At 43.1% G+C, this 14,996-nt stretch overlaps 1 protein-coding gene across 2 annotated transcripts in view; it reads left to right on the forward strand.

Annotated features, from left to right (window-relative positions):
- tbcd (tubulin folding cofactor D) overlaps positions 1 to 14,996 on the forward strand; it is a 370,097-nt gene that overhangs the window by 218,452 nt on the left and 136,649 nt on the right. For both annotated transcript variants that reach the window (XM_068057991.1, XM_068057992.1), the window contains exons 15-17: positions 3,836 to 3,893; positions 11,876 to 11,905; positions 14,654 to 14,739. In XM_068057991.1, coding sequence (XP_067914092.1) covers positions 3,836 to 3,893; positions 11,876 to 11,905; positions 14,654 to 14,739 — 174 coding nt within the window. The remainder of the gene's footprint in view (positions 1 to 3,835; positions 3,894 to 11,875; positions 11,906 to 14,653; positions 14,740 to 14,996) is intronic.

A 14,996-nucleotide genomic window follows, 5' to 3' on the forward strand; every position in this document is an offset into this window, starting at 1 on the left:
GGTGCTGCCTCTAAGCTACATCTGACACCCAATAAATGAGGTAAACAGAGAAGGATGTGGGTCTTATAGTCGATATGAGATTGAATAGGATATGAGGGGAGATGGGAGGGAAACTAGATGCAGGTTCAGGGATAGGGTAGGCAGAAGCCCATTGGGAGGTTTGGCTTATTGGGGAAAAGTAAGGGAGAATTGCAGCTAGGCAGGTGAGCACACAATCTCAGTCTTAGTAACCAGAAGTCTCTGAGCTCCTCACATTTTTATTATTCGAGTTATGGGTGGAAGGGACAGGGAGATCCATGTAAGGAGATGATTAAAATTGGAGACGAGATGGTTTTGGCAGAATAGAGTAATGCTCAATGTGCCTTTTTGTGATCCAGCCTGATCTGGTGCTGCATGTTTAAGCCTGTTATGCAATAGATATGCTTATGAATCCAAGAGATATAATACTGCCCAGCTTTTGCTGGGATTCCAGTGTCAAGATCCTGATATATGGTAAGGCATAATTCTCAGTGTGGAGTTAGAGAAGCAAAGTAAAATACATCTGTAAATTGCTGTTCGTGAGTGGTTAACGTTAGCTGGAACAATGCTCTTAGCTTGACCTCTTTGTTCCCCGCATTTCCCAATCTGCCTTTTTTCAGCCAGTTGATGTTTCCTGCTGCTTTCAACAGCCCAAATGAGAAGCAGTAGCAAATCAATTGGAGCTCTGTGAATTTGTCCTTTTATTGTGGATTTAAAAGCATTATTTACATTTAATTATTCTAGAAGAAATGTGACTAAGCACCATATTTCTGATACACAACATGAACAAGTGTTTCATTTCAGATCTGCACATGAAAATGACCTATCTTTTAATATACATGACAGTGACCGGCATTAACAAACATTTATAGTGTCATAAACAAGGTGCCATAGTTAATTGCTGCAGAATACTGACTGTTGTAAATACTGCATTTGTGTGTGTTTTATAATGCACTCCTCCTACTCCATAGTTGATTCAAGTACAGAACACCGTGAATGGTGTTTATTTATGTCTGAGATGATGCAAGAGACTCAAGCAAGAGAGAATCTAACCATCTCCCCTTGATTTTCAATGGCATTACCATCGCTGAATCCCCCACTATCAACATCCGGGGGGGTCACCATTGACTAGAAACTGAACTGGACCAACTGTATAAGTACTGTGGCTATAACAGCAGGTTAGAGGCTGGGAATTCTGCAGCGAGTATCTCACCTCGTCTCCCCAGTGCCAAACCACCATCTACAAGGCACAAGTCAGGAACATGATGGAATATTGTCCACTTGCCTGGATCAGTGCAGCTCCAACAACGCTCAAGAAGCTCGACACCATCCAGGGCAAAGCAGCGCGCTTGATTGATACCCCATCAGCATTCACTCCCTCCACCACCAATGCACAGTGACAGCAGTGCATCATTAACAAGATGCACTGCAGCAACTTACCAAGGCTCCTTCGACAGCACCTTCCAAACCCATGACCTCTACCACCTAGAAGGACAAGGGCAGCAGATGGAAGGGGACACCACTACCTGCAAGTTCCCCTCCAAGCCACACACCATCCTTATTTGGAACTATATCGCCATTCCTTCGCCGTCACTAGATTAAACTCCTGGAGCTCCCTTCCTAACAACCCTGTTGGTGTACCTACACTCCAGGGACTGCAGCGGTTCAAGAAGGCAGCATATGACCACCTTCTCAAGGGCAGTTAGGGATGGGCAATAAATGCTGGCTGATCCAGCAATGTCCACATCCTCCGAATGAATAAAAAATATTTTAAAAAAGTTTTTGAATAGGTTTGGGCTGAAAACATTGAGAGCTGCTGGGATTAGGCAAAGCAACTGAAGAGTACCCAGTAGTTAACAATGGCGTTGAGGGTAGATAAATTCTCTAGGCTGCCAACCAGCCCACTGCTAAGTTCATGATTTTACAACCAGTTTGGCAACAAAGACAAGGACAGAGTTTTAGGGTTGCTAACCAACTTTATGGTCTTACATATTTAGGTAGGCCCTTAAAATTAAAATGTTACAGTATTCATCTAAAAAGCCTTGCATTTCAAATTAATCTTGGTGGGTTTTGTTTTGATGGAAACATTACACAGTTAGATCCAATTTGGTCTTCTAACAGTTTAGGAGGACAATTCAAAGAATAAACGAGCGCTGTCAATCTTGACAACATGTGTATTATTCACAGCCGTTCTTAACTGCGTAACAATGTTCTAACCTCCGTTCTGGACTTTGTACTTCACACAATACATGCTGACCTTCACTTCATATGCACCATGTGCCTTTCTTTTTTGCCATGCAGTGCTTCAAAATGTAATTATTGGGATTTTGTCTGCAGAAAACTGCATTTGCTACAATACTATATTATTCCACAATTGAAATCTTTTGTGGCATGTAAATATTAGTAATAGAATCAAAGAATGAGGCCATTTGGCCCATCGTATCTCTGCCGGCTCTCTAAGAGCAACTCAGCAAACCCCACTCCCCTGCTTTTTCCCCATAGCCCTGCAAATGTTTTCTCTTCGGATCATTATCCATTTCCCTTTTGAAAGCCACAATTGAATCTGCCAGCACCTCATACTCAAGTCGTGCATTCCAGATCCTAACCACTCGCTGAGTAAAAAAAGCTTGTCCTCATGTCGTCGTTGCTTCTTTTGCCACTCATCTTAAATCGATGTCTTTTGGTTCTCGACCCTCCTGCCAACTGGAACAGTTTCTCCCTATTTACTCTGTCCAGACCCTTCGTAATTTTCAACACCTCTATCAAATCTGTTCTCAACCTTCTCTTCTCTGTATTTGCTTAAAATCTGTTCCATCTCTAACTTTCTCCAGTTCTGATGAAAGGTCGTGGACCTGAAACGCTAACTCTGTTTCTCTCTTCACAGATGTTGCCAAACCTGCTGTGCATTTCAAGCATTTTCTGTTTTTACTTCAGATTTCCAGCATCAGCAGTACTTTGCTTTTACAAATGTTATTGCTGGCGATGACAGTGTAAGACAAACAAACAGAAACATTGGCTGGACTTTATGGGCCAACCTGAGGCGGGGGGCTCATAGAATCGCGGTGTATGGAGGGACTGTGGCCACCTCGTTGCCAAGCCAATTGAGGCCCCTAAGAGGCCTGTTAAAGGCCACTTAAGGGCCTCTCCCGCTCCCACCCTCATGTGCAGAGAGCGCCTCATAAAATGAGGTGCCCCTACTTGAGCGTGGTTTGGAGGGTGGAGGTGGGGTTCCTTCCTCCTCCATGGACAATCTGTGGCCCATGGATGGCCCCAGCTGGGAAACAATGCCCCTCTCAGGACCCTCCTCCCCTGGACTTTACGACCAACAGCACCGTTGACCCTGGTGACCGCATGACCCCTCTGATTAGTTGGTATTGTTACCAAGGTATATTTTCTATATGGTTCTATGTGTATTTGGAAAGAATTATATACTGGTGAGAAGCTTTTTTTTCTCTGAAACTGATTATCTTGTTGCTAGATGTTTCTTGAAAAATGTGGTTCCTGGAAATAATTGTTCCCTAACTACAAAAAACAGAAACAGGAAGTGCTGTAAACTCAGCAGGTCAGGCAGCATCTTTGGATAGAGAAACAGAGTTAACATTTTAGGTCAGGACCTTTCATCAGAACCAGAAACCCAACCTGAAATGTGAACTCTGTTTCTCTCTCCACAGATGCTGCCTAATCTGCTGAGTATTTCCAGCATTCTCTGGTTTGGTTCCAGCATCTGCAGTATTTTGCTTTTGTATAAAAAACAGAGGCTGTCGTGTTTTGAAAGGCATTATCTAATTCACGTTTTTTTTTTATTTCTCTTCGTTAGTTCCTTGGTAATAACAGCAGTATTTGACCGGAATGTGAACTGTCGAAGGGCTGCCTCGGTAAGTATTTAGCATAAACTGTGTTACAGTGGCAAACATGAATGATGCTTCATAGCATGCTAGAATTTCAAATTCAGTTTGAGGCTGAGAAGCTGGAGTCCCACACGAGCGTTCTGGAATTAAACCAGGGTAATTATATAGGCATGAGGACAGATTTGGCCCTAGTGGACTGGGCAGGAGGACTGCAAGGTAGGACAGTTGATGAACAGTGGTAGATTTTTAAGGAGGTATTCAATTTATCCCAACTAAAATATATTCCAGAGAGGAAGAAAGATTCTAGGAGGGGGATAAAACATCAATGGTTAAGGATAACATAAAGACAAAAACTAAGGCATACCATATTGCAAAGGCCAGCGACAGGCTGGAAGATTGGGAAACTTTTAAAGATCAACAAAGGGTTACTAAAAAAGTAATAAAAAGAGCAAAGGTAAATTATGAAAGAAAACTAGCGCAAAATATAAAAACTGATAGCAAAAGCTTCTATAAGTATATAAAAGGGAAGAGAGTAGCTAAAGTGAATGTTGGTCCTTTGGCGGATGAGACTGGGGAGTTAATAGAAGGGAACACAGAAATGGGCAAGACACTAAATCATTATTTTGCTTCAGTTTTCACGATGGAGGACACTAGTACCATCCCAATAGTACCAGGTAATGCAGAGGTTAGAGAAAGGGAGGAACTTAGTACAATCATCATCACTAGGGAAAACGTACTGAGCAAACTATTGGGATTGAAGGCAGACAAGTCCCCAGGGCCTGATGGCCTACATCCTAGGGTCTTAAAGGAAGTGGCAGTGGAGATAGTGCATTGGTTATAATATTCCAAAATTCTCTGGATACGGGAAAGGTTCCAGTGGATTGGAAAAAAAGCTAATATAACGCCCTTATTCAAAAAGGGAGCGAGGCAGAAAGTAGGAAACTATAGACCAGTTAGTTTAACATCTGTCGTTGGGAAATTGTTAGAATCCATTATCAAGGAGGTAATAACAGGACATTTAGAAAGTTAAAACGCAATCCAGCAGAGTCAGCATGGTTTTATGAAGGGTAAATCATGTTTGACTAATTTGCTAGAGTTCTTCGAAGCTGTAACAAACAAAGTGGATAATGGGGATCCTGTAGATGTAGCTTATCTGGACTTCCAGAAGGCATTTGATAAGGTGCCACACAAAAGGTTAATATACAAGGTAAGTTCACATGGGGTTAGAGGCAATTTATTAGCTTGGATAGAGAGTTGGGATAAATGGGTCTTTTTCTGGTTGGCAAGATGTAACTATTGGGGTGCCACAGTGTTCGGTCCTCGGGCCCCAACTATTTGCAATCTATATAAATGACTTGGATGCAGGGATAGAAGCTACTATAGCCAAATTTGCAGATGACTCTAAAATAGGTGGGACAGTAAGTTGCAATAAAGAAATAAGAAATCTACAAATGGATAGGGATAGATTAGATAAATGGGCCAAAATTTGGCAGATGAATTTTTACATGGATAAGTGTGAGGTTATCCATTTTGGTCGGAAGAATAGAAAGACAAATTATTATCTAAATGGAGAGAAACTTCAGAGTGCTTCAGTGTGGAGGGATCTGGGTGTCCTCGTGCATGAATCGCAGAAAACTAGTTTGGAGGTACAGCAGGTGATAAGGAAGGCAAATGGAATTTTGGCATTTATTGCTAAAGGAATAGAAAATAAAAGTAGGGAAGTGTTGCAACTGTACAAGGCATTAGTGAGACCGCACCTGGAGTATTGCGTACCGTTTTGGTCCCCTTACTTGAGGAGGGATGTAGTTGCATTGGAGGCAGTTCAGAGGAGGTTCACTAGGTTGATTCCAGAGATGGGGGGGCTTGTCTTATGAAGAGAGATTGAGCAGTTTAGGCATTTACTTTCTGGAGTTTAGAAGAATGAGAGGAGATCTAATTGAGGTATATAAAATGATGAAGGGGATTGACAAAATAGACATAGAGAGGATATTTCCTCTTGTGGGGCAATCTAGAACGAGAGGTCATAGTTTTAGGATAAGGGATAGCAGATTTAAAACAGAGATGAAGAGAAATTACTTTTCTCAAAGGGTCGTCAATCTGTGGCATTCACTACCCCAGAGTGCGGTGGATGCCAGGACATTGAGTAAATTTAACTTCATGACTATGACAGAAACGGGATCTTCGGCCTATCGTGTCCGTGCTGGCCATCAAGCACCTAACTGTTCTAATCCCATTTTCCAGCACTTGGCCCATAGCCTTGTATTCTGTGGCGTTTCAAGTGCTCATCTAAATACTTCTTAAATGTTGTGAGGGTTCCTATCTCTACCACCCCTTCAGGCAGTGTGTTCCAGATTCCAACCACCCTCTGGGTGAAAAGTTTTTCTTCAAATCCCCTCTAAACCTCCTGCCCCTTACCTTAAATCTATGCCCCCTGGTTATTGACACCTCTGCTAAGGTAAAAAGTTAATTCCTATCTACCCTATCTGTACCACTCATAATTTTGTATACCTCAATCAGGTCCCCCTCACCCTTCTCTGCTCTAAGGAAAACGACTGTAGCCTATCCAGTCTCTCTTCATAGCTGAAATGCTCCAGCCCAGGCAACATCCTGATGAATCTCCTCTGTACCCTCTCCAGTGCAATCACTTCCTTCCTATAGTGTGGTGTCCAGAACTGTACACAGTACTCCAGCTGTGGCCGAACTAGCATTTTATACAGCTCCATCATAACCTCCCTGCTCTTATTTTTTTAACTTTATTTTAGAGATACAGCACTGAAACAGGCCCTTCGGCCCACCGAGTCTGTGCCGACCAACAACCACCCATTTATGCTAACCCTACAGTAATCCGATATTCCCTACCACCTACCTACACTAGGGGCAATTTACAAAGCCAATTTACCTATCACCTGCAAGTCTTTGGCTGTGGGAGGAAACCGGAGCACCCGGTGAAAACCCACGCGGTCACAGGGAGAACTTGCAAACTCTGCACAGGCAGTACCCAGAATCGAACCCGGGTACCTGGAGCTGTGAGGCTGTGGTGCTAACCACTGCGCCACTGTGCCACCGCATGCCTCGGCTAATAAGGGCAAGTATCCCATGTGCCTTCCTAACCAGCTTATCTACCTATGCTGCTGCCTTCAGTGATCTAAGGACAAATACACCAAGGTCCCTCTACTACCTAGGGCCCTATCATCCATTGTGTATTCTCTTGCCTTGTTAGTCCTCCCAAAATGCATCACCTCACACTTCTCAGCATTAAATTTCATTTGCCACTGCTCTGCCCATCTTACCAGCCCATCTATATCGTCCTGTAATCTAAGGCTTTCCTCCTCACTATTTACGACACCACCAATTTTCGTGTCATTTGCGAACCTACTGATCATACCTCCTATATTCACGTCTAAATCATTAATGTACACTTTAAACTGCAAGGGTCCCAGCACTGATCACTGTGGTACACCACTGGTCACTGGTTTACAATTGCAAAAACAACCCTTAACCATCACCCTCTGCCACTAAGCCAGTCTGGATCCAAATTGTCCTGGATCCCGTGGGCTCTTACCTTCTTGACCATTCTCCCATGTGGGACCTTATCAAAAGCCTTACTGAAGTCCATGTAGAATACATCAACTGCTTTACCCTCATCTACACATCTAGTCACCTCCTCGAAGAATTCAATCAAGTTTGTTAGACATGATCTCCCCCTGACAAAGCCATGCTGACTATCCGTGATTAATCACTGCCTCTCCAAGTGGAGATTAATCCTGTCCCTCAGAATTTTTTCCAGTAGTTTCCCTACCACTGATAGTCTCACTGGCTTGTAATTACCTGGTTTATCCCATCTTGAATAATGGTTCCACATTCACTGTCCTCCAGTCCTCTGGCACCTGTCCTGTGGCCAGAGAGGATTTGAAAATTTGTGTCAGAGCCCCTGCTGTCTCCCACATAACAGCCTGGGTAAAATCTCATCTGGGCCTGGGGATTTATCCACTTAAGCCTGCTAAAACTACTAATACCTTTTCCTTTCAATGCTAATTTGTTCGAGTATATCACAATCCCTCTCTCTGATCTCTACACCTACATCGTCCTTCTCCATTGTGAGCACAGATGAAATGTAATCATTTAAAACCTCACCTCTGTGCTCCAGCTCCACACACAGGTTGCCACTTTGGTCCCTAATGGGCCCTACTCTTTCCCTGGTTATCCTCTTTCCCTTACTGTACTTATAAAACGCCTTGGGATTTTCCTTTATCTTGCCCGCCATTGTTTTTTCATGCCCGCTCTTCGCACTCCTAATTACTTTTCTAAGTACCCCCTGCACTTTCTATACTCCTCTGGGACCTCCGCTGTTTTCAGCCCTCTGAATCTGCCATAAGCCTCTTTTTTTTTTCCCTTATCCAATCCTCTATATCCCTTGACATCGAGGGTTCCCTGGATTTGATGGCCCTACCCTTCACCTTTGTGGGAACATATTGGCCCTGAACTCTCACTATTTCCTTTTTGAATTACTCCCACTGATTTGATGTAGACTTTCCGACAAGTAGCTGCTCCCAGTCCACTTTGGCCAGATCCTGTTTTATCATATTGAAATCGGCCTTCCCCCTATTCAGTACCTTAATATCCGGTCCATCTTTGTCCTTTTCCATAACTACCTTAAATCTTAGCATTATGGTCACTATCCCCGAAATGCTCCCCCACTGACACTTCTACCACTTGTCCGGCTTCATTCCCTAGGATTAGGTCCAGTACCGCCCCTTTTCTTGTAGGCCTTTCTACGTGCTGGCTCAAAAAGCTCTCCTATATGCACTTGAAGAATTCCGCCCCCTTTAAGCCTTTTGCACTAAGACTATCCCAGTTAATATTCAGGGAGTTGAATTCCCCTACTATTATTGCACCTCTCTGAGATTTGCCTACATATCTGCTCCTCTATCTCTCCCTGACTGTTTGGAGACCTGTAGTAGACTCCCAGAAAAATGTTTGCCCCCTGTTTGTTTTTAAGTTCTACCCATATGGCCTCATTTGAGGAACTTTCTAAGATATCATACCTTTTTACTGTAGTAATTGACTCCTGGATCAATAGTGCAATGCCACCTCCTCTTTTACACCCCCCCCCCCCCCCCCCCAACCAACTCGTCACACCTAAAGATTCTATACCCTGGAATATCGAGCTGCCAGTCCTGCCCTTCCATCAACCATGTCTCTGATAGTAATAATATTTTATATTAATATAACCTAATGTTAGACTAGAATATGGAATATAATTGGCAACATTGTAGTAATATGACATGGAATAGGTTTTACTGGCTTTATGGATCAAGCTGTCATTTGAGTGATATCACAAAACCGAGAGCATTTCCCCATTCAGAGAATTCACTGCATCAAATCACGCACCAGTTGGTTTTTGAAGCAGGTCATTTTGAAGAAACAAAACGTTTTGAAATAATTTTAAGGCTAAGTAATGTTACAGAAAACAGCTGGTGATGGCTGATTTCTAATAAGATCTAATGAACTATTCATTGCAGAGGTTCTAAACAGATCTCTATGTTCAGCCCACTTGTCTCACACTGGCTTACTATCTTCCTCTACATAGTGTAATCTAACCTGTTTTACAAGAAGCATATTTCAGTCACTTTAAATGGATTCGTTGGAGCACCCAGAGAAATTTCATATGGCCACATCTTTTACAAATGAGAATAATTTCACCACAGAATACTGTCAATTAACTTTTTTGGGCATTCTGTAGCTGCTTAATAAAAGCAGGAGTGGAGAATGCAGTGTTAAATAGGAAACATCAAGTTTACTTGAGCTTTCCCAGAATTTATTTATGTACCATAACAAATGTTTAATTTGTCTTACTTGTTTAATTCAGTACAATTCCTTCTGAAATGTGGATTTAATTTTGTACTTTTCTTCTTCTGGTACAATACTGCAGGTCAAGTTTATCCTGTTAATCCACTGGTGCCTGGTGTAGTTTCAGCTCCACCTTAACGAAACTCATTTCCTAAACCACAATTCTTTCTTCTGATTGCCCCAGTTGCTATAGATAATGCTTGAAAAAGCATGAATCATAGCCAACTTTAGCACCTGTTTCAGTTTTAAATGATTACTTAATGAGTATATGTCTGTACATATCTGCAATTATACATCAGGCTGTAGTTGTAAAATTTATTGAAATCATTTCCCGAAATGTTCTGGATTGCATAGTTTCAGTGCTCCCATCGCGACAGGGATTCTTGTATGTTACAGGATTTTGACTCCAAAATACAGGAGAATGTGAGGCTGCTCAATTTACCTCCCTATTGTTTATATGGAAGAATAGGCTGATTCTACATGGGAGAAAAGGCAGCGTCAGTTTCACCTCCCAGTGGTATTCCATAGTTCTGACTGAGAGAGCAGGATCCAGATTATGAAGGTCGTGAAGGGACAGATAGGCAGACAGATTGAGTGAACATGAATGAATGCAAACTATGATAGAGTAGAGGAAGTGAGGGAACCAAAGAGGAAATGGTAGAAAATGAATAAAACTGATCAGTAAACAAAAGGGAAGAAAATATCATAAATTTTACAACACAAGCTCAAATACATATATGCTGAATGCAGTTGAATGAGGTAAGGACAAGTTTGAAAAAAGTTTGGTTTTTTTCTCGGTGCTTTGGTAAGCATATATGTATAGGCCATTATGTAGAGACTAATACCAAATAGAAACACCAGGCAAAAGACTGATCATATTATGGGAGTGTAATTACTCATGTGCCTAAATTACAACTTGTTTAGTCCATTAATGTCATAGAAACTTTTGAATGGAAGTAGTCTATTTTTAAGCAAAGGTGTACTTGAGAGTTTGAATGTTTTGCTTGCCATCTAAGTGTGACCCTGTTTATATTTTTAATTACTTGTGTCATCTGTGTATTATAGGCCAATAGGAAAGGGGACACTTAATATAATTGTACAATGATGTTTTCTGATAACATTTTATTCAAAGCAAAATTTGAATATCATAAGTTTTATACTGCCGCAAGGTTTGCACATGGAAATTGAAGGCGCAAGTGACAGAGTCATCCAGCCTCCTGTTTGATGGCTTCTAAAGTTGCAGAGGTGGTGCATTAGGTGTTTGTTCTCTGTGCCTCACCATGGTATCATCCACCTAAATCAGCATTGCAGCATACGCAGAAGTAAGTGCACGCAGGTTTCAGGCCACAGCTCATCACTACTGTCACTGCAAGTGCCACCCCTATGCTGAATGGTAACTGCGGATGTCTTCACATCAGATAGTATTGAATAGCATCTGCCTCTCTGTTGACGCACGCCCTGCGAAGACGGTTGCCCGTAGTCCTTGATAAATATCAGGGCCTGAAGAAGTGGGTGGTTGCAACCCGGGTGCAGCCAATCAAGTAACAGTTACTTTTAATCTCATTGGTACGTTTATTTTGTGCAGTGCTACTGGAAGCAGGATTTATTGTGATTGATACTTCCTCAAAAGCACCCAAACATTATCGTTAGTTTAGGTATCCACATATCTTAGTAGCAGAGCTGTTATCTCCAAGCTTCCTTCAGGAATAGGAGTCTCCACCAGCATTAAGAATCTGTCAGAGGTACTTTCACCTCCATCTGCAGATGCGGGTACCAATAAATGGGCATAGAGAATCTATTGCAGTCTGATCTTCCTGGTATCCCTCCATAGGTTCACCTCTTCCAGACAAGTCAGATTAGGCAGTACAGGTGAGGAAAGTCTAGGCTGTAATGTCTAACTTCTCTGAAGTTTATTGCAGTTCCCGTTTATGGTGACATAATTTACTCATTGTATTGTCCCCATGTCAATTGGTGGGACTAGTTTACTAACAAGATTCTTCAACGTGATAGACTTATTATTGTTTAGATTGCTTATCATAAGAAATGTATAATTCTGTTTGTAAAATACTGAGGTGTACATTTCCAGAATAAACTAATGTTTATTATGACTTCATTGATACGTTGTTATATCAATTATTTTTCTAATACTTTTACCTCAGGCTGCTTTTCAGGAGAACGTCGGAAGACAGGTACTGTCCCGCATATATGGCATATATAATTTAAAATATTGTAAACAATTAATAAATGTGTTAGAAATATTTTAAGGTATACAAGAACATTTGTAAGGAGCTGAGAGCCATTTGTACCTAAGGGTTTGTCAAATTACAATCTTGAAAATGATGGACTTATAATTCCTTGGAGGGCTGTGCTGGAAAAAGGCAGAAACCCAGTTGCACCAGGTCTTGTGGTCCAGCCCTTACAAGGCAAATGTTGTGGGCTGGACTCATGACATGGACTCAATGTTTGCTCCATGATGTTTAATTGGGACCCAACATGTTTGTGCCAGTTGGTGCATTAAGTGAGTTTAGGGATCCTGGCCAGAGTTCTGTTAAAAGGTCATCGATCTGAAATGTTAACTGTTTCTCTCTCCACAGATGATGCCTGACCTGCTAAGTCTTACCAGCATTTTATGCTTTTATTTTGATTTCCAGCATCTGCATCATGTTTCTTTTGTGTTAAGGTTTAAAACAGGGATGTCCAACCTTTTTCATGTGCAAATTGACTCCTGACAATGCAGTGGCCTGCTGACGTCATCAGAGCACTCCAAGCTGCGTACATGCACAAACAGTCTCCTGCTCTCAATGAGATGCTGCACATGCGCAGTCTACATCTTGCCACGACTAATTGGTGCATGCTCAGGGAAACGTCATCACGTAATGCCAAGTCATTCAGTGGCTGAATGAGGCACTTTGAGGCTGGAGCTCGATCACCACTACTCGCCCCATACCCCCGCCCATTCAGCTACTCTCTCCCGCCCCATGGGCCGCTCTCCCCTCTTGGCCACTTGCTCCAGGCCGCGACGCTTTCTCCTCCTCCCCACCGGCTGATTCCCCCCCTCCCCCCCCCCCCTCAGCCACTTGCTCCAGACCTCGCCATTGCTCTCCTATTCCCCTCGGCCAATTGTTTCCCGCTCCTTGCTTCCCCCTGCTCTCCGGTCGCACACTCCCAGCTTCCACCACCCCGCCCCCCCCCCTTTCAGCCGCTAGCTCTTGGCTACTCGCTCCTATGTCGCCAGGTCACCCCTCGCAGCCTGCCTTGCTTCTTCGGGCGGTGCAGCGGGGAACAATCGATTGTGGGAGCCAGTGGCCGAGAGGAGGGAAGTGACGCAGCCTGGAGCTAGCGTCATGGGTGTGAGGGGTGAGGGAGCGGGCAAGCGGGGAACGAGCAGCCGGAGAGTGCAGTAGCGGGGAACAAATCAGCCAAGGTGGGGGGGGAGGGTAACAGTGGGGCAAGCGGCTGAGTTTTTAAAAATTCTTTCATGGGATGTGGGTGTCGCAGGCCAGGCCAGCATTTATTGCCCATCCCTAATTGCCCTTGAACTGAGTGGCTTGCTAGGCCATTTTGAGGGCATGTAAGAGTCAACCACATTGCTGTGGATCTGGAGTCACATGTAGGCCAGACCAGGTAAGGACAGCAGATTTCCTTCCCTAAAGGACATTAGTGAACCAGATGGGTTTTTACAACAATCGACAATGGTTTCATGGCCATCATTAGACTAGCTTTTAATTCCAGATTTATTAATTGAATTGGGATTCGAACCCATGTCCCCAGAGCAATACCTGGGTATCTGGGTTACTAGTCCAGTGACAATACCAGTATGCCACTGCCTCCCCAAAAGGTGAGGGAGGGAAACGGCGAGACTGTAGCGAGTACTTAAGGGAAGGCAGCAGGGAACCAGTGGTGAGAAGACAGGCGCAGGAAGGACCGATAGAGGGGATTTTTGGGTTGAAGTTTTTCTGTGATAAATTAAGCAGTGCCATCTTTAATCCTAGCAGCTGCCTGAGCGTCGCAGACAGTGATGTTTCAGTGGAAGAGGCTGCATTTGCGCATATTAGTACTGTGCCACCTAGTGGTTGTGTTATCAGCAAATGCAGCCTTCCATGTGGGGGGCCAAATTACAATTTTTGTCTTACATAGGGGGCCGGCAAGACAATTTTGGGAAGATTAAAAATTTGTCGTACTACTCATCAAAACAGCAACAAAAGAAGCTTGAAATGAGAAGATTAATTTATTGACCTACTTTCTCTTCACTATGTTGGACACTGATTTCGTGAGAAACCTGACATTTCTTTTGCTTGTATAAGTAGTCAGTGTCTGCCCGCACACTTGTAGCGATGTGGAGTATTCTGGATAGATGTTCATCTGTCAGGAGTGATCTTGATTGCTCTCTCTCTATCTCTATCTGACCGTCTTTCCCTGTCTCTCTCTCTCCTTCTCCATGCTGTCCATTCACCCCCCACCCCTTGTTAGTCTCTGGAATGCTTGTTATGGAAGGATAATGCTGGAGCCTATATTTACTCTTTTTCACATTTATAGTACAGAGTAAAAGGATTACAAACGTGTAACTCCTCAATCAAACCCTTCACCAGTCTTATTAAGTGTCTGCGTATAAGTACTCAAGTAAGACCCCAATTAACACCCTCCACCTGCATGTAATCAAGCAACTGATACGCAATTAACAGATTAACCCCCGCCCCCCCCCACCCTGTGTCGTTCCCCTGTCCCCCCTCCCCCCAATGTCGGCCTTTCCCCCCCCCCCCCCCCCCCCCCCCCTCCGTGTCATCGTCCCCCTTGGTGTCGTTTCCACCCCACCTGTGTGTCCCTTTCAGTAAGTGTCCTTGAAAACTTATTAATTGTATAAAAGATGTCATAAGTGAACTGGCTTTTATATTTCTTGAATGAAGCTGGATAATTATTTTTATTCACATCTTTTGCAGGGTACATTTCCACATGGAATTGAGATACTCACCGCTGCTGACTATTTTGCTGTTGGAAATCGGACCAAATGTTTTTTGAATATTAGGTAACGCTTCAAGGCTTAGGAACTTCCTACTATCTGTCAGTAAAATATAAAATCTTGACAGCAGTACATATTGAGCACAGAGGAACTCTTTAGGATTTAGAATTCCCCTTTTTGCTGAATGTAGTAGTTAATGAGTAAATAAAAACTGTTTCTAATGGCTGGGGGGTCAATAACCAGAGGGCACAGATTTCAGGTGCTTGGCAAAAGGATGACATTCTGTTTTACACAATGAGTGTTTATGATTTGGAATGCACTGC

This window comes from Heterodontus francisci, chromosome 26 (assembly GCF_036365525.1).
Source record: "Heterodontus francisci isolate sHetFra1 chromosome 26, sHetFra1.hap1, whole genome shotgun sequence".
NCBI lineage: Eukaryota > Metazoa > Chordata > Chondrichthyes > Heterodontiformes > Heterodontidae > Heterodontus > Heterodontus francisci.